The 23,160-nt window shown below is 39.6% G+C and overlaps 3 protein-coding genes across 5 annotated transcripts; all 3 read left to right on the top strand.

Moving 5' to 3' along the window:
• Positions 1-209: 209 nt before the first annotated feature.
• Positions 210-2,984, top strand: pus1 (pseudouridine synthase 1). Of its 3 annotated transcripts, none has more exons than XM_080848255.1 (7): positions 210-588; positions 802-988; positions 1,103-1,240; positions 1,333-1,435; positions 1,526-1,992; positions 2,499-2,729; positions 2,837-2,984. In XM_080848255.1, the coding sequence occupies exons 2-7, from the start codon at positions 830-832 to the stop codon at positions 2,861-2,863; spliced, it is 1,125 nt and encodes a 374-aa protein (XP_080704381.1). In that variant the 5' UTR covers positions 210-588; positions 802-829; the 3' UTR covers positions 2,864-2,984. The 3 variants fall into 3 exon arrangements, with proteins under 3 accessions (XP_080704381.1, XP_080704379.1, XP_080704380.1); XM_080848253.1 differs by having other exon boundaries at positions 780-988; XM_080848254.1 differs by having other exon boundaries at positions 766-988.
• A 7,108-nt stretch (positions 2,985-10,092) lies between these two features.
• noc4l (nucleolar complex associated 4 homolog) lies at positions 10,093-18,522 on the top strand (the record flags this gene model as incomplete). Its single annotated transcript, XM_080847418.1, has 15 exons — positions 10,093-10,245; positions 10,404-10,524; positions 10,720-10,826; positions 10,987-11,094; positions 12,567-12,716; positions 12,966-13,068; positions 15,628-15,662; positions 15,768-15,818; positions 15,942-16,053; positions 16,477-16,537; positions 16,800-16,910; positions 17,210-17,370; positions 17,647-17,729; positions 18,116-18,229; positions 18,335-18,522. The coding sequence occupies 15 exons, from the start codon at positions 10,093-10,095 to the stop codon at positions 18,449-18,451; spliced, it is 1,587 nt and encodes a 528-aa protein (XP_080703544.1). The 3' UTR covers positions 18,452-18,522.
• Positions 18,523-18,887: 365 nt separating this feature from the next.
• On the top strand, positions 18,888-22,384 carry vps29 (VPS29 retromer complex component). The gene is made up of 4 exons (XM_080847346.1): positions 18,888-18,927; positions 20,605-20,796; positions 21,113-21,348; positions 21,745-22,384. Exons 1-4 carry the CDS (start codon positions 18,925-18,927, stop codon positions 21,860-21,862), a joined length of 549 nt encoding a protein of 182 aa, XP_080703472.1. The 5' UTR covers positions 18,888-18,924; the 3' UTR covers positions 21,863-22,384.
• The last annotated feature ends 776 nt before the right edge of the window (positions 22,385-23,160 follow it).

The following is a 23,160-nucleotide window of genomic DNA, read 5'->3' as shown; positions in this document are numbered from 1 at the left end:
ATATGTGTATATTTTAAAGATATTAATCGCCGAACTGTTGATGATTTTTCAAGTCTGGTCACCTTTTCAAAACCGCTGACAACGTATAAATGCGACTTTGCAGTTTTACCCAGTTTCTGTCTATCCTCGCGATATTTGGTATTTCCCGAAAGGTCAGAGGTTATTTGTCCATGTGAGCGTGACTTTGGCGTGTGGACCAATATTTTATTTTACATCTAGAGACCACTGCTTATGATGTGCACTGCTAATTGGGTTTCTGAGACATACAGAGAGCAATGGCTGTAACTTTTGAATTTTGTATATTTCAATAATAAGGAGAATACCACGTCAACTTATAATGCTAAAGGGTGTAGCGTTAGGTAAGCTACATTTTGTGAAGACTTCGGTGATGTGTAATCGTAACCAGTGAAGAAAAAAATGAATTTTCCTTTGTATCAGAAATTGGTTGAATGATTTCGCCTGACGGTTTGCACCGAAGAGCACTTGTCATTTAAAATCAGCATTTGCTCCAGGATATGCTACATTTGCAGGAGATTATTCATGTTTTTACCAAGTCCACGAATTGTCGTCAAGGATCGAAAGTCAGAGGTAAGAGACTGCAAATAAATTGAACCCATCATTCATTGATGTGGCATATACATATGCGATACATGTTGTCAGTTGCGTGGTGGCTTAAACGAGCTACTTAGCTTGCAATGCAATTGTACTTTGCCAGAACTGAAGCTAATACCATTGAAACTAACAGAACTACGATTTCACTATAAGGTTTTTCGTTTAAGGGTTGGTGTTCCATTGTGAAAGTTTGCGCAGTTTGTATTCGTCCGGCAAGATGAAAAGATCAGCAGAGGACAATGGAGCGGATCGTGATGCCGAACGCGTAAAGAAGAAGCTGAAAGAAGATGAGGATGAAAGTCAAGAGAGGAAAGTTGCTAAGAGAAAAGTGGTATTGCTAATGGCGTATTCTGGGAAAGGATATTACGGTATGCAAGTAAGTGAGTCTCACTTAGCAAAATATATGTACTGCAATGTTTATGTACTGTGGGTACATTTTTAAATGTACTGGGGCATTGATGTATTTTTGATTTCTTCAACCTCTGAATAGAGAAATCCAGGGTCTGCCCAGTTCAAAACCATAGAGGATGACCTAGTGACAGCCCTGTTGAAAGCTGGATGCATCCCAGAGAACCACAAAGATGACATGAAGAAAATGTCTTTTCAGAGATGTGCAAGAACTGATAAGGTACTATTCAGAGGTGGGGTGGTTGGTTATTGACTTTGAAGTGTTTTGCATTATAGAATTAAACATCATGGTCATGATTGGGATTTCCACAGGGTGTTTCAGCTGCAGGTCAAGTGGTGTCTCTCAAGCTCTGGTTGATCGAGGACATCCTGAACAAAATCAATGCGGAGCTTCCAGCACAGATCAGAGTGCTCGGTAAGGCAGACCGTTGTCATTGAATTGCATTATCAAAGAACGGACTGTTCTTATAATAATCAGCGCTCCTATTACGTAACTTTTTCATAGGATACAAGAGAGTCACAGGTGGCTTCAACTCCAAAAACAACTGTGATGCCAGGACCTACTTTTACCTGCTTCCCACCGTGGCCTTCTCACTAAAGGACCACAACCAGGAGGACACTTCCTTCCGAATAGAGGCCTTCACTTTGGAATGGGTGAATCGCCTGTTTGCCCGCTACAAGGGCACTCATAACTTCCACAACTACACCTCCCAAAAGGGCCCCAAGGACCCCAGTGCCAAGCGCTACATCACTCACATATCTTGCGGCGAACCCTTTATGCGTCAGGGCGCCGAGTTCGCCGTCATCACCGTGCGGGGCCAGAGTTTTATGATGCACCAGATACGGAAGATGATCGGCCTGGTGATCGCCATCGTGAAGGGCTACGCCAGCGAGGAGGTGATGGAGCGCAGCTGGGGGGAGGAAAAGGTGGACGTGCCCAAAGCACCAGGTCTGGGGCTCGTGTTGGAGAAGGTGCGTTCAGACAACACTCTTTTATTCGTTACATATTTGGATTTCTCTACTCTAAAATCCCTTGTTTCCCACCCATCACAGATTGGGTCAAAGTTGGTATATACTTGATTAGGGATAAGAGTGTGTGGGTGTGTGGGTGGCTGTGTTGTGCACAGTGTGTGTATTCACCATGACCACAGTCTGGGGCATTATGTGTATATTATGCTTAGCCTAGCATAATCCTTGACTTGGTTCCCTCAGGTTAGGTTTTGGCTGACCAATTACCAGTATGCTTACAGAGAACGCCTGGATGCACCATGGTTGACTGCTGCTTTGAGATTGAGCATGTACTTGTTTGGCAAACAGTATTGCATTCATTATCTTTGCTCACCTTAACAATCGGCCTCTGTAGTCCCACTGATCTTTACATATGCCTCATTTAAATTTATATTTATTCATTTAGCTGATGGTTACATCCAAGAGAACTGATGAAAACCTACTGACAGAAATGTATGTGTCTGCAACAGGTGCACTTTGACCGCTACAACAAACGTTTTGGTGGGGACGGCCTCCACGAGACACTGGAGTGGAATGAGGAGGAGGGGGCCATCACAGCCTTCAAGGAGGAACACATCTACCCCACCATTGTGGAGACGGAGAAGGCAGAAAAGTCCATGGTCAGTTGGATGGCCACACTGCCTATTCATGACTTTGAGGGTACAGCAATGGGAAAACAAGAAAAGCCGAGTGGAGAACAGGTACTGTACATGGTAAAATAATGTTTTTTTCTGTTGAAGATGCATTGAGTATTGCTGTTATGGCTGTGACACTATTTTCCTCTAATAAACTCTTCTGTCTTCCCCAGGATGATGATGGAAATGGATCCGATTAATTTCAACAATCATGACTCAAACTTTTTTCTTTGCCTTCAATTAGCCTTGCAAGCAGTGCAGAGTAAAATGGAAGATTTGGTTGAGTGTAAGGATTATGTTTTGAATAAATTTTTAGTTTTAAACAAATTGTGTGCATTCTGTTTTTTTGCTGAACAAGCTTTTTATCTCACCAACGAAAGTCTTACAATTTCTCATTAAAACAAGTTTTATAGGGAAAGAATAATGATTTTCAGAAACAACTATTACAAATATTTCTGTGTATTCTTTTTACATTGATTCTGTCTGTTGGCTTCATAAATCTGAGTACATCTTGGAGAGCTGCAATATAAGAATTTGTAGTAAGATTTTAAATCATGAAAATGCATGAGTCATAGAACAAACACGAATATTATTAACAATATCGTTTTTTTAATCTTGTGTTCAGAATAACACTAGTGTAGATCTAGTAATATTTTCTGTCAAGCAAACTGAATACAAATCGCAGAATAAATACCAGTTATGACTAAACTGCAATGAAACACACCAATGTTGGGGTTAATACCGACAACATTTGGGGAAAACTAGGCATTGTATGGGTTGAAAATGGCTCAACACACCATCTACTCCTGTTTAAAATCATCCTGAACGTTGGAAGGCCTAACGTAGACAAACGTTCAGTGCCGTAAACATAGATATATAGAATTACTAGATAACTCACGGCGGAGTCTAGAACGTCCGCAGAGGTCGGCCATCTTACCCCGGGCAGATCGCTCACCGTAACATTGTGGTGGTAGTGAAAAATGTACTTTTTAAATAACCATAGCTTGCTCAATTTTCAACCGATTTTTAAACGGGTTGGTTTGTTATAAACGTCAGAGATGTAGCTATGACACTATATACTTATGAATAATCATTTAATGTTCTAAACAATAGAATAATTATTCTAAGTATGTACAATACAAGTCAATTCAGCATGACGTCACAATAACAAATCTCTTACTTCCGGGTGGCAAACTTCGCCCCTGCCCATAGTAAACCTTAACAAACCAATAGGATTTTCCATGTAATTTAACAAAGGTACGAACACGTTTAATCATAATTATGAATATGATTACAACACGTTTTATGCGGATGATCTTGTCAACTGAAAAAACTAGACGTTCCTGATTTCGTTGCTGTTGATATTTGTTAGCGAATAACGGTAATATAGACCCTTTCGCCGTTGGTAAACAATGCTCAGCGTTCTAGGTTGCGCACGCATTCTGGGGGCAAAAGAAATGGCTTAAGTTCATACCTGCGTTCGCTTTATCCTAATGATCTCGGAAGTTACGTTAATAAATTGACATTAAGTTATGGAATCCAACTTCCCGATCCATATTCGATCACGGATTGGATAGTTGACCCATCAAAATGGACAGATATTTATACATACTTAATAGAAAACCCCAGTGTTTACACAAAAGATACATTACGATCATTCAAGTCACTCGATGCCTATAACTACGTTGTCTGCGGGCATGTCCACTCCAGGATATTAAGTACTGCGACCTCAATGATGATTTCTGCGTCCTAAAATCTGAGGTGCTACCAAGCCAATGACAAGGAACAAAGACAATAATGTATAAACCATGTGTTTTTATCAACAAACCCACCAACGCTACCGCTTCACGTTAAATTGCACATGCATGGCAGAGTAAGTCGACCTTATCATAAACGTTTCATCGTCAAGGTTTACGTGTAGGAACTACATAACCATTGCAACCACGGTTAACTGTAATGTTAGCGAATTAGCTAATATTTACACTCTTTTAAGTCTCCTGTACGTCCAAGCCCAAACCTATTCTTGAGGTTTCAAACATTTTGCAGGCTATTTGGCATCTTACAAAAAAAAAAAAAGCGTTGTAACTCTTATTTATGCTACAATACAACTTATATTTGTTATGATAGCCACATTTAGTATACTCGTTTTTGTCTTATACCATTTTTTTTATCTGACATTGCAGGCTATAGGGTCTTGTTGCAGCCATGCAGCAGCAGTGCTGTTAAAGATTGAGCTCTATGTTAGGATGGGGAGGACAGGGAGGGCATCTTGTACATCAGGAGCATGTAAAACAACACAAGCCTGCATACAGTGTGAAAAGCCAGACTATGGTAAAATGATTCACTGTGTCCAATGTGACAGCCACTTCCACTACGGCTGTATGCAAATTTAAAGAAAGCAGTGAAAGAGGTAAAAAAGCATGAGCTTAAGACAAGGTTCAAATAGTTTTAATTTAATAAAGAAAGTATAGTACATAGTCATTTATTTGTCTGAATATCATTTGTGGATTACATTTATCAGCAAACACAGTTCATTTTATATCATTTGGAAACAACAGACTTGCAGAGATTTGTGAGGGCACCACACACATTCACTATATCATCTAGGAGGTCAACTTGTGACACTGGAATGACCGATTGTAAGATTTTAAAATTCTTCCACCGGCCAATAACTCTTTCTATGTGAATTCTTACAAGTGAAAGTTGTCTTGATGTGTCATCCTCATTAGCTGGTAGTTGTCTTTTTCCTTCGGTGAAATTTGGAATAAGCAGGGTGGCACCATACGCGGCAAGCTCTTCTCTAATTAAAAAGCCCCTATCAGCTAAAATGTCATCTGTAGGCTCCAAAAGATCTAAAAATCCCATTGATATGTAATCTGCTTGTCTGACACCCGGCCACCCGAACCTGGGGATAGAAAGGATATGGCCCCGGCGGGTGTAATGCCAACTAAATACTTAACTGTATTGTGGTGTTTATATGTAGACCATGTCTGGGCCTGGGCAGTCAAGTTACTAGGTCTGTCTATAAAAATCTCTGTGCACTTTTGGGCATGTTCTTTAAAACAGCAGTCTGACTTGGCCATTTTATAAGTGGTTTCAACACTTTAGCCATAGAAGGTAACCAGGTTCTCAAAATGCATGATATTGTGCTGTTCGATACTTTAAACCTAAGTGCTATGTCAGTGTTAGTGAGATCCAATCTAAGTTTCATAAGCACAATCAGTAGGTGATCTCCCAGGGTACGTATTTCAGTAAACTTTTCTACATTGCCTTTTAGTTTTTTCAATAACCAGTCAAAGATTATAGTAGTTATTCCTGTGAGAAAAAGAAACTGTACACTGTTATTTCTGATTGAGTGGTAAGAATACTTGTTGTTCTGAAGCTCTTCTATTAGCTTCTTGTTTTCATTTTGGATTTCACCAAACTCTTGGTGCAGGCTCACATATTCAACCTGAATCTATTCATACATGTGCCTCAGATTTTCATAATCTTTCTTTGGGCACATGGCATCCTCTTCCAATGGGGCTCATCTTCAACTGTAAGACATTAATGTGAAGACAGGAATTATAAGTTTTACTGACAACACATGTAAAACACAAATAATGAGTAGCACAAGTACATTTTACATGTTTGATTGAATTGAAAAGTGTGTTCTCACCAGGGCAAAGATCAGTAGTCAATAGGGAAGGTGATTTAACAGATCTCTCAGATAGCAGTTTATTCCTTTGAAAATCTGTAAGATTAGATTGCACATAATAGAGGTAACTACTGACTGCCATTTCTCTCAAAGCTTGCAATACAGAGCAGGCGATGTTACCTTGGATAGCTAGCTTTGATGCCATAAGTTAACATCACCTGCTCTAGGTTGCAGGCACTGTTGGCTGCTAACTTATCAAGAGCAAACACGCCTTACCTCTCCAATTTAGCTTCAGGTCTCTGGCGAAGGGACAATGTCGGGGCTTTCGTAGTTAATTGAGGCTTCTCCTACGAGTAAATTAAGCTCAGACTCAACCCACGATCATTGTATGCATTGTATACTTGTATGAAATGAATAAATGAATGTACTATGAACTAGCTAACATTAACGGTTAGCTAACGTTAATGGTTAGATATCGTTAACGTTAAGTTAACCTAAAATTGCAAGGCTAAAGTTAGATATGGATAACATTAGCTATCTAGGGAGCTGTTTTGGCCAACTAAGTTATCTCAGATTTAACTAACACAATTTCAAGTCAGCTAACATAAACAAAATTCACTTACCGGATATAAAATGTGACCCACATATGTGTGCATTTTTAATGATGTCTTCAGTCCACTCATTTTATAGCTTGAAGCCAGAATCTACGCCTGTTTGCATTAAACAGTCTTTTCCCCGAAGGAATGCGGTAGAAATCGAGACCTTTTTTTTTAGTTGACCTGTTTTGGCATCCCACAACACAACAAGATGGCATTTTTTTAACGAAGAAAACGAGACGAAGAAATCCTTAGCTTTATCTCTCCAAAATCCTCTTGCACTGTCACTAACTATGGCTAAAATTTCCGCTTTTTTGCCTCCAGAATGTTTGCGCTTAACGTTTATGACGTAGGTCATAAAAGGGTCTATTGCATCGACCAAGTCATTGAAGAACATTGAAGTAAAGTCGTAGTGACCGAGATCGCTACAATATCCAACTTAACATGAACGATTTTCAGGACTGTTTGTAGCTTTCCAGCTATTTGTGTGGACACAAGAATTTGTCCATACAGATATAAATAAAGTAGGCCTACCTATCTATTTCACAATAAATGATCGTATTATAACTTTACATACTTTAACTGTAATAATCACAATATCATGTTGTAATGTAGAATTTACTGTGAAATCAATAGACACAGTAAGTTACTGTGAAAAAAATGATACAGTGATTTCACAGCATTTTGTTATTCCACAGTAATATACTCTATTCAAATCCTCCTTTGAGATAACCCAATAAATGACTGTACGTTTGAACAACTGCGCTGCATTGTGGGCTGAAGAAGAGACAGTTGAACTTGGATCCACGGAGGATGATAGAAGAGCTCGAAGGTAAGTTTGACAGACAGCTTGTCACAACTTTATAATATTGTTTGTTGTCTGGGTTAGTAAATGAACGATGTTTTGGATCAAGTGTGCGAGTTATTCGATGAAGAATACGCGAATTAGCGTGAAAGTTAAAGTTAGCTAACGTTGGCCACCAGCTGCAGTAACCAGCTAAGTCATTTTAAAGGCGTTTCCCCCCGCGAAGCTTTGCCTCATATCTTTGGAAAGCTCAAATTACGTGTTTTCGTAATGGTCCCCTGATGTCTTTAAGAAGCATAGCGTGCCAGTTATTTGGTCGAGAATACGCAGTTATTAGTGCAAATATGCGCAAAAGTGAGCTAATGTTAGCCTCCAGCTGCAGCAACTAGCCTAAGTAATTTCAAAGCTGTGTTTCTCCAAAAAGCTCGCATCACAGACAATACAGTATTTTATATCTTAGGAAGGTGCAAACTATGTGTTTTCATTTGGTGGTCTTTACATGTCAATAGGAAGGATATGCATGAGTATTTGCTAGACTACTATCTCTCAGTATGTCAGTAATTGCTCTCCATTCTTTTTCAGAGGCAGTTAACAAGAGTGGAGCAGGCTGTTGAGGTAAAAAGAACACCTTGCCAAAGGGGCAAAAAACGATTTCATCTGATGGGGAAAATAAGTGTTTCTCTTTTTACTATTGTACTTTGATCCGTCATTGAATGTTTCATCAAACTAGCAAATTACAGTTTGATCAAATTAAGCTTATATTCATGAATCACTACACAGTTGCTATAGTTGATATTTATATTTAAGGATGATATTTTCTTAAAATATATTTATGAACTGTATTTTAAGGTCTTTTCCCTACGATGGAAGCCAATTTCTTATATCAATCTGGCTTGGCTTTCAATACTAATTTATTTGGTGTACGATTTGGTTAAAGGGGAAGGGGCACCACTGCATGTGCCTTTAAAAACAATGCAATATAAAATCTGTAAAACTGAAAGTTGTCTTTGCTTATTGTTTACAGGTGCATCTTGGGCATTTACTCAGAACAAGGCTCGAAGGAGAGGCGTGGACTTTGAGTGGTCTTTGTAAATGTGAATTTGTCGTGTGCATTTTTATAAATCACAGTTTACAAGTCAAATTTGCAGTATTTTGCAGAGTTATTTAAATTGTAAATGTACAGTACATTTCTGGCTACTAGTTGCATTACCTTTACAGTAAAAAGCATAACAAAACAGACAATTACTGTAATTTATATACAGCAAGACAATGTAATTCCACAGCTACATACCGCTATATCACAGTAATCCAATGGCATGACAACTGTGAAGTTACAATATACCGCTGTAGTTGCATTGCATTTTGCTGTGAAATGTTTACAGGTAATTACTGTGAAACATGTACAGTACTTTACGGTGAAATATTTAAAATAAATAACTGTGAAATTACTGTGAAAGTAATGCAACTAGTAGCCAGTAATTTACTGTAAAAGTACAGTACCCACAACCTCTCTGGTCAGCCAGGTCTGCCTGTGTCATGTACATTGTCATGGTTTTCCTGAGTTTTGTGTCTTTAACTGTCTTTTACTGTATTCAGTTAATAAAAACACCTTGTGCATGTGTGTATTTATTACACCTATCTGTTCTGTTTAATAAGTTAAGTTAAGTATGCAGTGTCAAAAATACATCTCTGTACAGGGTGGGGATTTCAACATGCATAATTTCTTGATGTATATTTGTATAGGGAAATATTGTACCTACTTTAGATCATTATTGTCAGTGAAGCACAGTTGCAAGCCAGTTTAAAGACATTATGACGTCATGATGGCCCAATGTAAGTCAATGGGAAAAATTGTATTCGTTTTTCTTTAATGTTTTAAAAAGTATAACGTTTAAAAATATGAGAAATACATAATCCTAGTGTCCTTTACAAGACCTACACAACACATTTTGAATGAAGTTTCTACGTTAAGGTGTTCAAGTTGAATTAAGCACAGAAGTCGGTACAAAGAATAATAAGTATAAGAAACGAAGGAATAACAATACGGGGCATTCCATGCACTGTAAGTATTTATATGTATATAGTGTCATAGCTACATCTCTGACGTTTATAACAAACCAACCCGTTTAAAAATCGGTTGAAAATTGAGCAAGCTATGGTTATTTAAAAAGTACATTTTTCACTACCACCACAATGTTACGGTGAGCGATCTGCCCGGGGTAAGATGGCCGACCTCTGCGGACGTTCGACTCCGTTGGCCGGCAACGCGGATAATGTATCTAGTAATTCTATATGTCTATGGCCGTAAAGGCCTACATTTGTCTCCAACCACAAGGTGGCAGCATAATAAGGACGAGTAGTTTTTCCCAACGTGACGCCACCACATCTATCATGGCGCCGACCAAGAGCAGCAGCGTGAGACCAGAATCCTCTATGGAAAGTATTAAGAAACCACACAGAATAGTCATAAACAACAAAGTTGAAAGTATTCTTCAGAGCAAAAAAAATGTAAATGAAATATTTGATCTCCTGGAGTATTTACAGGTAATGTCTCGCCAAAATACGGTGTTAACTTGGTGTGCTATCTTTTTTGATTGATGTCCATGTAGCGACTGTAGTGGACACGACTAACTTATATCAATTGACAAAAATATGTAGTTATCCTAAACATTTACTCTTTACGCGTGTGATATGGTTCTCAGTCTGACAAGGAAAAGGAGGTTGTGCGTGGAGTCAACGCATGTGGACAATTGTTTTGCGACTTGCTGGAGAGAGGTGACTTGTTTGTCGGCAAGCTACCAAAGGAAGAGGAACTGTTGGAGGGTGAGTGTCGGGGCTTTGTCGTCAGCTGTGCAGGCCAGGCTCCCATCAGTGTGATGTTAATAAAGTTGTTTAGAAAATCAAAACTGTAGGCTGAAATCTAGTGTGTGCTGTATTTTCAGGTACACTACAAAAGAGATCATTGTGTTTCTTTTAAAAGTGTTTAACGAACCCCCCCCCCCCCCCCCCTTATGACAGGTGAACGTAGCGCCGATGACAAGTATCGCATGTTCTTGAGGTACCGATATAATAGCTGCATAGAACAGCTGCTGGAGAACATGGGACACAAGGTGTACCAAGTGAAGGTGAGGCAAACTGGAAGTGTCATTCATGTTACTGCAATGAGGTGTAATCAGCATCACGACCCATACCGTCCCATTAACAAAGGTCTTGCTCATATGACTGGTTGTAATTATGTATGGGATAAAAAAAAGCAATGTATATATTATACTTTCTTTTTTGCAGGAGTCATCCCTGTGTATGCTGATGAAATTTGCATCAACAGAGGGGAAGTTTCCCCTGCAGAAGCTGGACTGGTGTGAGCATTACAGCTTCCCCCGAGAGCTCATACAGGTCAGGCATTCACACAGCTGTTAACCTCTGCCTCAGGCATATGAAGTAGGCCAGATGGTGTTGTAAATTACAGTTAACTAAATTATAAAACCCAGTTGAAAAGTTGGCAGTGTGTGCAATTCTGGATAATGTTTAGACTAGACTAGACAGTCAGCTAGACTGCAAGTCTACTCTAAGGTAAGACTTGCACCAGACATTTCAGAGGCTGTCAGTGCATTTAACGCTAGTAGTGTTTTTTTCCACTGTTGTGTGTGTGTGTGATCGACAGTCTTTTAAGACTTGAGGATTTTGTCAGTACAGCTTTGCTACTATATAAACTCCTCAAAAATGTTCGGAAACATTTCTTCAGTCGATTATCCCTCCCCTTTAATAATACCAATTGGTATTGTTTTGTATATCGTTGGAAAGCCTGATTAGTCACCTTTACAACGAGGTACAACTTGTAAGGATCATGCATTCGTGGAATGAGCAACACAGCTAACCGTGTGGGTAGCGGCCCACATTTTTTTGCCAAAATCCTAAAAAAAAGTTTGGAAACGTTTCTTCAGTCGATTTTCCCTCCCCTTTAATAATACCAATTGATATTGTATTGTGTATCGTTGGAAAGCCTGATTAGTCACCTTTACAACGAGGTACAACTTGTAAGGATCTTGCAATCGTGGAATGAGCAACACAGCTAACCGTGTGGGTAGTGGCCCAAAAAAATGTGCCAAAACCCGACTGCAATATTCTTCTGTTGGTATTCACTCTTGTTTTGAGTTGCTTGGTGGATTTGATGATTCTCCCACAGTATTAAGAACAAAAATGTTATATTTTATACTGTCAGGGACCTCAGTAGCATGTGGATCGTGCATTCTTGAATGAGCAACACAGCTAACCCTGTGGGTAGCATCCAAAAGATGTTTGCCAAAATCCCCTGCAATATTCTTCTGTTGGAATTTAGTGAGATATCGCAACCATTTTGGCTGACTTGCTACAAATTCTGGTTCAGGAATGGGATGCCATCCCACAGGAGGTGCCAAGCTGTTGTGGCTGCGTATGGATCTTCCACATGCTACTGAGGTCCCTGACAGTGTAAAATGAATAAAGTGTAAAAATGGTCAATATGTGTTGTTTTTTCCTTGTGAGTGGGAGAATTCCGTGGGAGAATCATCCAATCCACCAAACAACACAAAACAAGAGTGAATACCAACAGAAGAATATTGCAGGGGATTTTGGGAAAAAAATGTGGGCCGCTACCCACACGGTTAGTGGTGTTGCTCATTCCACGAAATCACGATCCTTACAAGTTGTACCTCGTTGTAAAGGTGACTAATCAGGCTTTCCAACGATATACAATACAATACCAATTGGTATTATTAAAGGGGAGGGATAATCGACTGAAGAAAAGTTTCCGAACTTTTTTTGAGGAGATTACATTAAGTTCAGTGAAACTCAATGCAGACTGACCCGTATTATATTTCTATGTACAGGCAGTGGTCCAGCGGTTGCTGTCTGACAGTGAGGACATGGCCATGCTCATCTCCAGGTTCCAGGAGTTCCTTGAGATGGATGATGTGCGCTATTACGTCATGTGCTCCCTTCGGGATAACGTGGCTCATGTCATGGAGAAAAACAAAGGGGTGAGAGGAGTCTTAAGTGCTGAATGCTTAATTTTCTTCACAGATCAATTATGTTAACCTAAGTATTGACATTTGTTGCAATCTGCACACATTTGTTGTAATTCACATGAATCGAATGTATTCTTGTAGAAGCACTACTATAGCAATAAAGGTATTGCAGTACTTGAAGTTTTGTTGGACCTAGGTTTTCAAGAGGTTTCTGATCATTAATCTACTACACGGATGTTGTTGTTGTTGTTGTTATGGCAGGCCGTGATGCCCACATTCCAGAACAATGTGTTTGCGCTTCTCTCCAACATCAACATGCCCAGTCAGGAGTCTGAGCTCACCAACTTCATGGTCACACAAGGAGGTTAGACTTGAGAACAATGCAGTGTTTCTGAATGGTTCTGCTTATAAGCCTTCTGCCCTCGCCAGATATTTAGTAGGGATGCACCGATCCGCTTTTTTTCACCTCCGATACCGATACCGATATCTGATGTTTAGTATCGGCCGATACCGATCCGATACCGATATAAAAAAACAGCCCGAAAGTATGGTAACTGTGTGTATGTGTGTGACCACACGTGCGAGAGGGAGAAAAGAGGAGTGCATGACATTAGATCTTGGTGCATTTTTTGCTCATTTGCTACTTAACATCATGTCTAGTCATCACTATCAATTCATAACATAGGATAAAAATAATCACAAATAATGTACGATCTAACTAGGGCTAGTGTTCATATTAGTTAGCAATCATATATCCGCTAGCGTCAACTTTTACGTTACATTGTAGAGGCTCAGCATGGTGACCTGTTAATGCATTTGCTGGTTCTAGTCTGTTAAAAGACCCACAATTACCAAAACTGTATTATTTATCTCTCTTTAATGTGCATTCATCAATTTCCATTACCTGACGATGCATGTGATCGTACACATGTGTGCCTGCAATGAGAATGGGGACTCCACTGAATTACTTTAGCATGAGTTATTGCTACACGATATAACAATTACACAACTAACATTACTCGATACATATAATTGTGGACATTACACTAGGCAACATGAATCTCATTCATAGCTCATCCAGTCGAAATCTTAACAGGATGAACCCATCTTTATTACAGCGAATCAACATCAGAACATAACTAAATCTCCGCTTAGCATGCTAACCGCTACTAATAGCAACCTGCACTCATAATACTCTACCTATCACAGTCGTAACTAGGGATGCAAATGATTAATCGACTTTAGATTAATTGTCGATTAAGAGGTTGCTCGATCAAAATGTATTAATCACGATTAATCGCTAGAGGGCGCTAGCGCGAGAGACCGGTTGAAAACAAATGTTCTCTGTGTAATGCGGTATTGAAATACAATAGTTCCACTAGCTCACTCAGTTATCATTTGAACACCGTGCATGCTGCTGTCCTGCATGGCACCACCAGTTCACCTGGTCAACCTAAAATCACAGCTACACTGTATTATACCTTCTCTCGCTTACTGCCGCGAGTTATGGCTTATAGTCTTAAAACTCAGGTTAGCTAATAGCTCGTTAGCGGGCTAGCTCACTGAGACTTCATAGAGTTAGCTACCTAGCTCGTTAGCGGGCTAGCTCACCTTGCTATAAATGTGAATATCTCTGTCTACTCCCGCGCTAACGTGTGCCCGCGAGTTTGGCTCATGAGAGTTAGTAAGTAAGTAAGTAAGAGTTGAGTTGGCTATTTAGCTTGATAGCGGACTAGCTCACTCAGGCTTAATGATTAGATACCTAGCTCGTTAGCGGGCTAGCTTACCTTTGCCTGATGGCTTGTCATTAAGAATGTAACTACTCTATCCCTCACTACCGTGAGCGCGAGTTAAACTTCAGAGAGTTGTGTTGGCTATTTAGCTTGTAATAGCCTAGATGCAGTTTCTTCATAATCTATAGGCTCAATAATATTCTGTTTGGCTCTATTTAATTTCTTCTATTCTTTTTTGTTTTATGTCTGTTTCAAATGCAAGAACTGAGCCAGTCCATAATTTTTTTTTTTTTTTTTTTTAATTAATGAATGGATTTTGTTATACCATAAAAAAAACTTTTCTGCTTTCTTTTCCTAATGCATAATTACTTGAGGAATGTATAATAGAATAGAATAGAATTATCATAATGTAATGTAATATGATAATAATAGGGCCTATTTTTAAAGGCCCTATTGAAGCACTGAAACTCAGGTGAAAAACGCCGCTTATCAATTAATCGAAAGTCGATCGATAAGATTATCAACTAATGATTAATGAATTAATCGATAATTTGCATCCCTAGTCGTAACTTCATGAAACCCCTTACATTCATTATGTACGCACAAAATGCCTCACATACATGTCGAACAATGATGATTTAAGCATTGGAAATGTATAAGGCACAACTACTTTGCCACTGATGGGCGACGAACTGAACTTGTCACCGAAACTTAACTGAGCAGACAGCGGTGCTAGGCAACGTCACTATCATCAGAGAGTTTTTCATACAGTTAACGTGCGGGAAGGCTTTTGATGGCTGGTCTCTGGATTGTCCGCCATCGCGCCACCCTAAATCTTTGAATGTGCGTGTTTCAATATAATAACAGTCCGTTTAAAACAATGATACCGGAGCATGATATGAATTAAACAAAGCCTCGATGTAAATACATAAAAATAAACATTTAATAAAAAAAAAAAAACTTTTATTTTTTTATTTTTTTTTAAATATGGATCGGCCCATTGTCACCGATACCCGATCTAGAAATTTCTTCAATATCGGTACCGATACAAATATCGGATCGGTGCATCCCTAATATTTAGTGGTAAAACAAATACAAATACAAAGCATTAGTAATCTGCATAGAATTCAAATCTAAGGTCAATGTGAATGTAGAAAGACCTGAACCACTAACACTCTTCTTCTACACAGCTAAGCATGGTGATTGGAAAGCAGCCAAATTTAAAGTAAGCCTCCATTTTTACCTGAATCGTTTAATGGATACAGTTGATTGTTGCAGTTCATTTTGCTTGATTAACTTCTAACCCAGATGGTATTTATTTTACTTTCAGGAGCACAGGCGTGTCTTTGAGAGGACGTGGTTGATGTTCTTGAAGTACAAGGTATCTTTCTCTCATAGTAAAACAGATATTGAGTTTCGAGTGTAATTTTCTGTTTAACACTGTGTGTGTGTGTGTGTGTGTGTGTGTGTGTGTGTGTGTGTGTGTGTGTGTGTGTGTGTGTAGTTACCAGGTAGCATGTACAAGAAGGTTCTGGTGATCATACATGACTCAATCCTTCCTCACATGAGTGAGCCAACACTCATGATAGACTTCCTAACGGCTGCCTATGAAGTTGGTAAGACAACATACTGTTTTATATTTACTTTTGTTTAATTTAAGCTTGTTTTTGTTAAACATTTTAATCACAAAATGCCTTCCCTGGATCAACACATTTTCCTCAGTGTATACGAAGTCTAAATGTTTTTTCAATGCAAAACTCTGAGATGGTACAAACTGAGACTTTGACTATGGCAAACCCTTTGTGGAGCCACTTCACTGTTGGACTGGCCTTCATCTGTGTTCAAGAAGTGAATCTTATGTGTTTTTTTTTTTATTCTGATGAGAATCTTTTAAATATATAATCATAGAAGAAAAATATATGTGACTTTTCTGTGTATTTACAAGCAAGGACATTTCCAAGTCATTATGTGTGTTACAGCTGCTTAAAGCAGAGGGGTCCTTTCAGACAATTACAAATTGTGTTGTGACTTTTCTTCAGGTGGAGCTATCAGCTTACTGGCTCTGAATGGTCTGTTTGTACTCATACACCACCACAATCTGTGAGTTTTCTGCCTTTTTATGGATTTGCAACAACCATTAACACTAACTTTAGCTTTTGTAAATATAAGTCACACATCTAACCTTTACCAGTATTTATGTCAATGCTTTCTGACAGATCTTGCTCATGATTTTACGCTTTTTTAATGCTTTTAGCTGTAGTATTATCTTTAACATAATTATAACCCCACCCATTAGTTATACTGTCAATCTAGCTCATGAATGTACTTAACCATTTGTTCCAAATCCTATTTCTCTTGTTAGAGAGTATCCAGACTTCTACAAGAAACTCTTCAATCTACTGGAACCCTCAGTGTTCCATGTGAAGTACAGAGCACGCTTCTTCCATTTGGCCAACCTTTTCCTCTCCTCAACGTGAGTCTCTCCCATTTCAATCTTCCAGCAGGAGCAGGCTTATCTACTTCTGTGTAACTATTATTGCAATGAATTCTGAAAGAATAGTTCACTTTTGTTTGTCAATCTCCAAAAGGCCTGTCCAAGCTTTTCAAAGTGACTTAGCAACTGGACTAAACACTGAAATAAATTCAACTATTCCTTATAGTTTGGCAGCTGTAAAATGAATCTTCATTATGTCCTTTGTCTTGACTTCTGCTAATTAAAATGTATTTCTTATGAAAAATGCTTTTGTTTCTCATCATGAATTCTTTCTCCAGGCATCTGCCAGTCTATCTGGTGGCTGCGTTTGCCAAGCGTCTCTCGCGGCTGGCCCTCACAGCACCACCTAACGCTCTGCTCATGCTCCTGCCCTTCATCTGCAACCTGATCCGACGCCACCCATCCTGCAGAGTCCTCATCCACAGACCCAGTGCAGAGGGTGGGTGTCCCCATCACTGTGTTTGCCTTATTTTACCCGATGTCTGAAACCCCCCTCACTTTCACACCAATCCTCAAACCCCAAATATCTTAGACACGGTTACCTATGAGCTTTATGACCTTGGTCTGTCACACCAGTGTAACCAATAGTAACCAATTCCAAAACCGTTTTAAGGATAGTTACCTCCAGTTATCTGTTACGATGATAGTGGTGTCTGTATCGTGAATGATGCGGATATGCCATTGTTAATGACATCTGCATGTCTCTTACCACCAGAGCCATGTAACGACCCGTACAGCATGGAGGAAGAGGACCCTGCCCAGTGTCGTGCTCTGGAGAGCAGCTTATGGGAGATCAAGGTGGGCTGGCTGCTGCATCACTCGCCTCATGTCTGCTTTTCTTCCATCCTCCACACTACAGTCGTGGCCAAAAGTTTTGAGAATGACACAAATATACATTTTCACAAAGTTTTCTGCTTCAGTGTCTTAAGATATTTTTGTCAGATGTTACTATGGAAGACTGAAGTATAATTAAAAACATTTAATAAGTGTCAAAGGTTTTTATTGACAATTACATAAAGTTAATGCAAAGAGTCAATATTTGCAGTGTTGACCCTTCTTTTTCAAGACCTCTGCAATGCGCCCTGGCATGCTGTCAATTAACTTCTGGGCCACATCCTGACTGATGGCAGCCCACACTTTCTTCAATTATCTCAAGTAATTCCTGCCTCTCTGACATCCATCAGACTCTGCAGAACCATTACCACCCAGATGTTGCAAAGGCAGCCCAGGCAATCAATCAGCCTTTATCCGAGATTGAGGAGGACATCAGTAAGCGGCTTGAGCTTTCGGCATTTGGGGTAAATTCACCAACACCAGCCACCCACACATTCTCACCGCTTTTGCTTCATGATACACTTGCCAGGTTATCGATACTAATGAGGTTTTTTTCTTTCCCTATTCAGCTCATGACGAAAGATCTGAAGTCGGCGCCCAGTAATGTTCCACTGGAGTTTGATACAGTTTCACAGCTTCTTAAAGGCTCTAGGGATGTGCTGGGGGCTCATTTCTGCCTGGAGTAAATACAGAATTGGTGCAATTAATTTTTTTTTTTTTTTTTTACTGGAAACTCATTTTTGCACTACACAATTTGTATCCGTGTATATCCCTGCAAACTGAAATAAATGTTTGGTGTAAGTCTCTAAATAATACATGTCCTTATTTTAATTTGCCTTAACTACTGTCCTGACCAGGATGCCACATTTAAGGAAGATCCATAATATGAAAGTATGTGAGTTAACATCGACAACTAATTTGCTTGAATGACTTCGAGATTTAAAGCGTATCAGATGTTTGAACTTTATTTTCAACTAAAACTGCGAATATATGTGCAATATTTTGCTACGCAAAAATGTAAAAAGTATCAAATGTCCTACTATAAATTCCGTATGACGACTCGAATGTAATTGGTTGAATGTATTACGCACAGCTACGTTTTGGACGTGTATGTACGTAGCATTTCCTGGAGGCCATAAGGATACAACAGCCGAAGAAGATGGTAAGCTAAAAGCGTTGTTATTGGCCCAAAATAGTATTTTGACAATAAACTGTTGGCGTTTCATGCGTGCGAGTATATGTAGGTGTTGCGAGCATTTTTGGAAGAGAAGGATTTGTTTTCTGTACCTTTTCCGCCCGTAGCAAGGGAGTTCGAGATGGGTGAAAGATCACATGACACTGACAGCAAAAGTGGAAAAGAGCCTAATACCAGCTGCACGGTCCTTTTAGCGTGTGTTTTAAACGTTGCTTAAACCTATGCATCAGTATTACGGGCTCTGTTTCGCTCACCTCGGTTGTTCTTCACCCATTGTCACCGAACTTTGTGTGGAAGCTTTGATGTTGTCTGAATGATTAGCTTGCCATTCCACTGACAAGGTGCATGCTACAGAGCCAGCAAGCATCCTAGCTAGCTAGCCCATATCTTAGCGAGCTACTTACCTTAACCTAGCTAACCTACTATAAGTTCTTCCTCATGATTTCGTTTAATGAGTTCAAAGAGGAATGTTGTCAGAGGCGCTGTTTTAAATATATCGCTTCGACAGTTGTATATTCATAGTTATTTTTAAGGTAAAATGTAGCAAGCTGGTTGGCTGTTTACAGTAGTCTAGGTTGCTAGCCTGGTCAACAGTTTGACCTGCGAGCTCAATAGCTATCGTTAGTTCATGGCAAGCTCATAACAGAGAAATAAAAAAAGCGATGCGACTATGCACATAGACAAAAACATCATTACTCACACATTGCCTCTCTGGAACGTTTTATGTGCACTTTCAACATGCGTGTGTAAAATCTGCTTCAGATAACATGGTGAAGTATTAGATTGGCTTCAGGTAACCTATCTGTGTGGCCTCACAATTTTGTTTTAATTAACATAGCCTACTCACTCATGCATGTAATGAAGACTAACAACCACTGCTAACCTTTTATTTACATCACTAAAATCATTTTTCTGATTTGTGTTTTGTATGGCTCATTATTATTCATTTATTCACTTTTGAATTCTAATTTCAGTTTTCCCTCTTTTGTCACGTTTATTTTATTCAACTTTTTCTTTTTTATCTTTGATCACACTTTCTCTTGATCTCTCCACAACCCCATTTCCCTCACCTCACCCACTCCACCCCACCCCTTTCTGCCTCCAATCAACCTGTCCATTGTGCTCAGGCTGGTCACAGAGTAAGTGTCCTTCTCCTCGTCCTTCTGCTGAGACCTTTCATTTCTGTGCACTGCGCTCCTGTGGAGGCTTGTTCTGCAGACTAATGGGATGTCTGTTGTGCAGTTGACAAATGGCACTGGTCAGGGCCTGGTGTTTAGACCATGTAGGTGGCTCAACCTCTTTATGATGCATCCAGAGCTGCCCATGAAGAGAATTGGTAAAGTTATATCGTTCAACCTGTCTCCACCCAATGAATGCAATAAGCATTCGAATAAGCATAAGAATAAATTAAGAAGAATTGTATCGTATGTAAGGCTGTATACTGACTGAACGGTTGTATGAACTGAAGAAAACTATCTTGAGTGAACTGAGTGTTGTAAGCGCTTGCTTCCTAATAACTGCTGTGTGGTACAGTTTTCATCAGTTTCGCTGGTCATGTTCTAGGCAAATAATCTCTGCACGTTACTATTTTTTAACATACCCTTCTCTCTTCCCTCTGCCCCATTTGAATTGATGTGGTGGCAGTTGGTCCTGGTGTTAGGTGATCTGCACATTCCACACCGGTGCAACACTTTACCGGCCAAATTTAAGAAGCTACTGGTGCCGGGGAAGATCCAACACATTCTCTGTACCGGTAACCTGTGCACCAAGGAGAGCTATGACTACTTGAAAACACTGGCAGGGGATGTTCACATTGTTAGAGGGGACTTTGATGAGGTAGGTTTGAGAGGAGTCTTCTTCTGCAAGACACCTGTTCTGTTGAGCTGTTGACTTGTATTTGACCATTCATTAAAATGATAAGAAACTAAATGTACCTCTTATGCAGTCTCAAATTTGTAATTGAGTAGTACTAGGACAAGTGTAATTAAAATTCATCTTTTGTAGTACCTGTTTAATGTGGGGTAGTCTGCAGAAAACCAGACAGACAAATATCATGTTACTGACATTATGCGAGTGCCAACAGTGGTATTGCCTTTTTCTTTTTGAAGTTTCAGTAAGTTTACAAATAATTCATTACACATGCTTTTTACAGAACCTGAATTACCCCGAACAAAAAGTGGTAACAGTGGGCCAGTTCAAAATTGGCCTAATCCACGGGCACCAGGTGATTCCCTGGGGTGACATGGCCAGCCTGGCGCTGCTGCAGAGGCAGCTGGACGTGGACATCCTCATCTCTGGTCACACACACAAGTTTGAAGCCTTTGAGAACGAGAACAAGTTTTACATCAACCCAGGATCAGCCACAGGGGCATACAATGCACTGGAAAGGTAAAGTGTTGAGTGTATTTGAGAGACACACAGGCCATTTTTGTATTTAATATTTAATTTTTTATTATATTATATACATTATACCACAAAGACGTCCTTGATGGGTACATTAACTCTTAGTATGTAGAAACAGTTCAGATCTATCTTTATGGAAAGACAACAACACAAAAAAATCTTGTGCAAAGATGATCACAAACAGACTTTGTTGTTGACATGTTCCGGAGCTTTCCTTCCATGTTTTCAGCTAAGATGGCCATTGCCCTGAGAGGTGTTAGTGAACACCTACAATGGACACATTTACCCTTGTGTCAAAAGATCACAGAAACATGAGCGTTTGCCATGTTTAATTCAACACATACACTAAGTCTTGGGTTCTTTTTTGCCATCTGCCCACAGCAACATTATACCGTCGTTTGTCCTGATGGACATCCAGGCATCCACGGTTGTCACGTACGTCTACCAGCTCATCGGCGACGACGTCAAAGTGGAAAGGATCGAGTACAAGAAGTCATAAACGAGCCGTGCTGCTGGGTACCAGCCTTCAGCGGGGAGAGCCAAGAGGTGCCAGCATCCACGATGCTCATCAGTCCATTCCTTTCTACCTGCAGCTCCAATACATCGCAACACTCAGTTCTGTACTATAAATATGCAGCATTTGGTCAAGAAAAGAAATGTAATATACTGTCTATATATCTGAAAGTCAACAGCACTCAGCTTTTCGTCTTGCCAACTGACGGCTGTAGAGGATGCAGTAATGTCAGGTTAATTGCATTATGTCTTTAAGGATGTACTGTGGTGCCACTTTTTTTGTATTTTAGTTATTTACATATTATTTCTATGTCCTATCAATAACTTGGGGCTTTCCGAATCATTTTAGGCCTTCCTCCCACTCACACACACCCCCCTGCTCCTTTGTAAAATCATGTGCCCCAATAATAAATCTACAGACACTGGTAAATGTTTTGGATGTTTTTACACTAAGTGGGAAGGTATTTCAGGGGATAATTTCAGATGCCAAATAAACTGTGAAAATGTGTTGGGCAAAATGTGAGGTATTCTAACATTAAAGTTAGCAGTAGATGCAGCGCATGTCAAAGAAAAAAGTCCTCATCGTCTTCCATCGAAAGAGCTCTGAGCAGTTCATCCAGTGAGTCTTCATCATCATTGTCCTTCTGTACATCAGGCTTGCTAAGACCTGCTCCTGCAATGCATAGAGTATGAAAAGAACTGATAGTCATTCACTCATACAGGTTAACCTTTTTTCAATATCTGCTTATTAAAATTAGACATGAAACTGATGTCTCTCAGCACTCTAAATGTAGGGACATTATATAACTAAAGCTAAAGAAGGTGTGCACACAGAACGGGACAAAAGGAAGTTTTTCCATTACTTAATTTTGTATGAAAGTTACCTTTAGTTGAGAAGTGTGTTCGATCACTGGATATCCTTGATTTCCTAGTGGGTCCTTTCTTTGATTCAAAATTGTTAGCTGCCGCCCTATAGATCACAAGACTCCCTCAGCCTTTCATGCACTGCCAAGACTACATGTGATTGCACTACTGGGTCTGCGAGAATCTTCCAATAATTTCCAGATCTGCTCACCTTTTATGCCGGTTGTAGATTTTGGGAAGAGTATTTTTCCCTTTGTTTAAATGTTTATGCCCAGACTTGTTGAGTATTTTAGGAAGTCTTTCTCTCTCAGTCACACTCACTTGAGCAACACTCATATTTGGCTCAAGTGATTCACTGGCTTTGACACTCAGGTTTGTCATAGAATCCAACCCTAGAAAAAAATATTGGAAGGCAGCTAC

The sequence above is a fragment of the Sprattus sprattus genome, assembly GCF_963457725.1.
Source record: "Sprattus sprattus genome assembly, chromosome: 11".
In the NCBI taxonomy this organism is placed as follows: Eukaryota; Metazoa; Chordata; class Actinopteri; order Clupeiformes; family Clupeidae; genus Sprattus; species Sprattus sprattus.
Note: the sequence above shows the minus strand (reverse complement) of the source record. Positions and strands in the feature narration are given on the sequence as shown.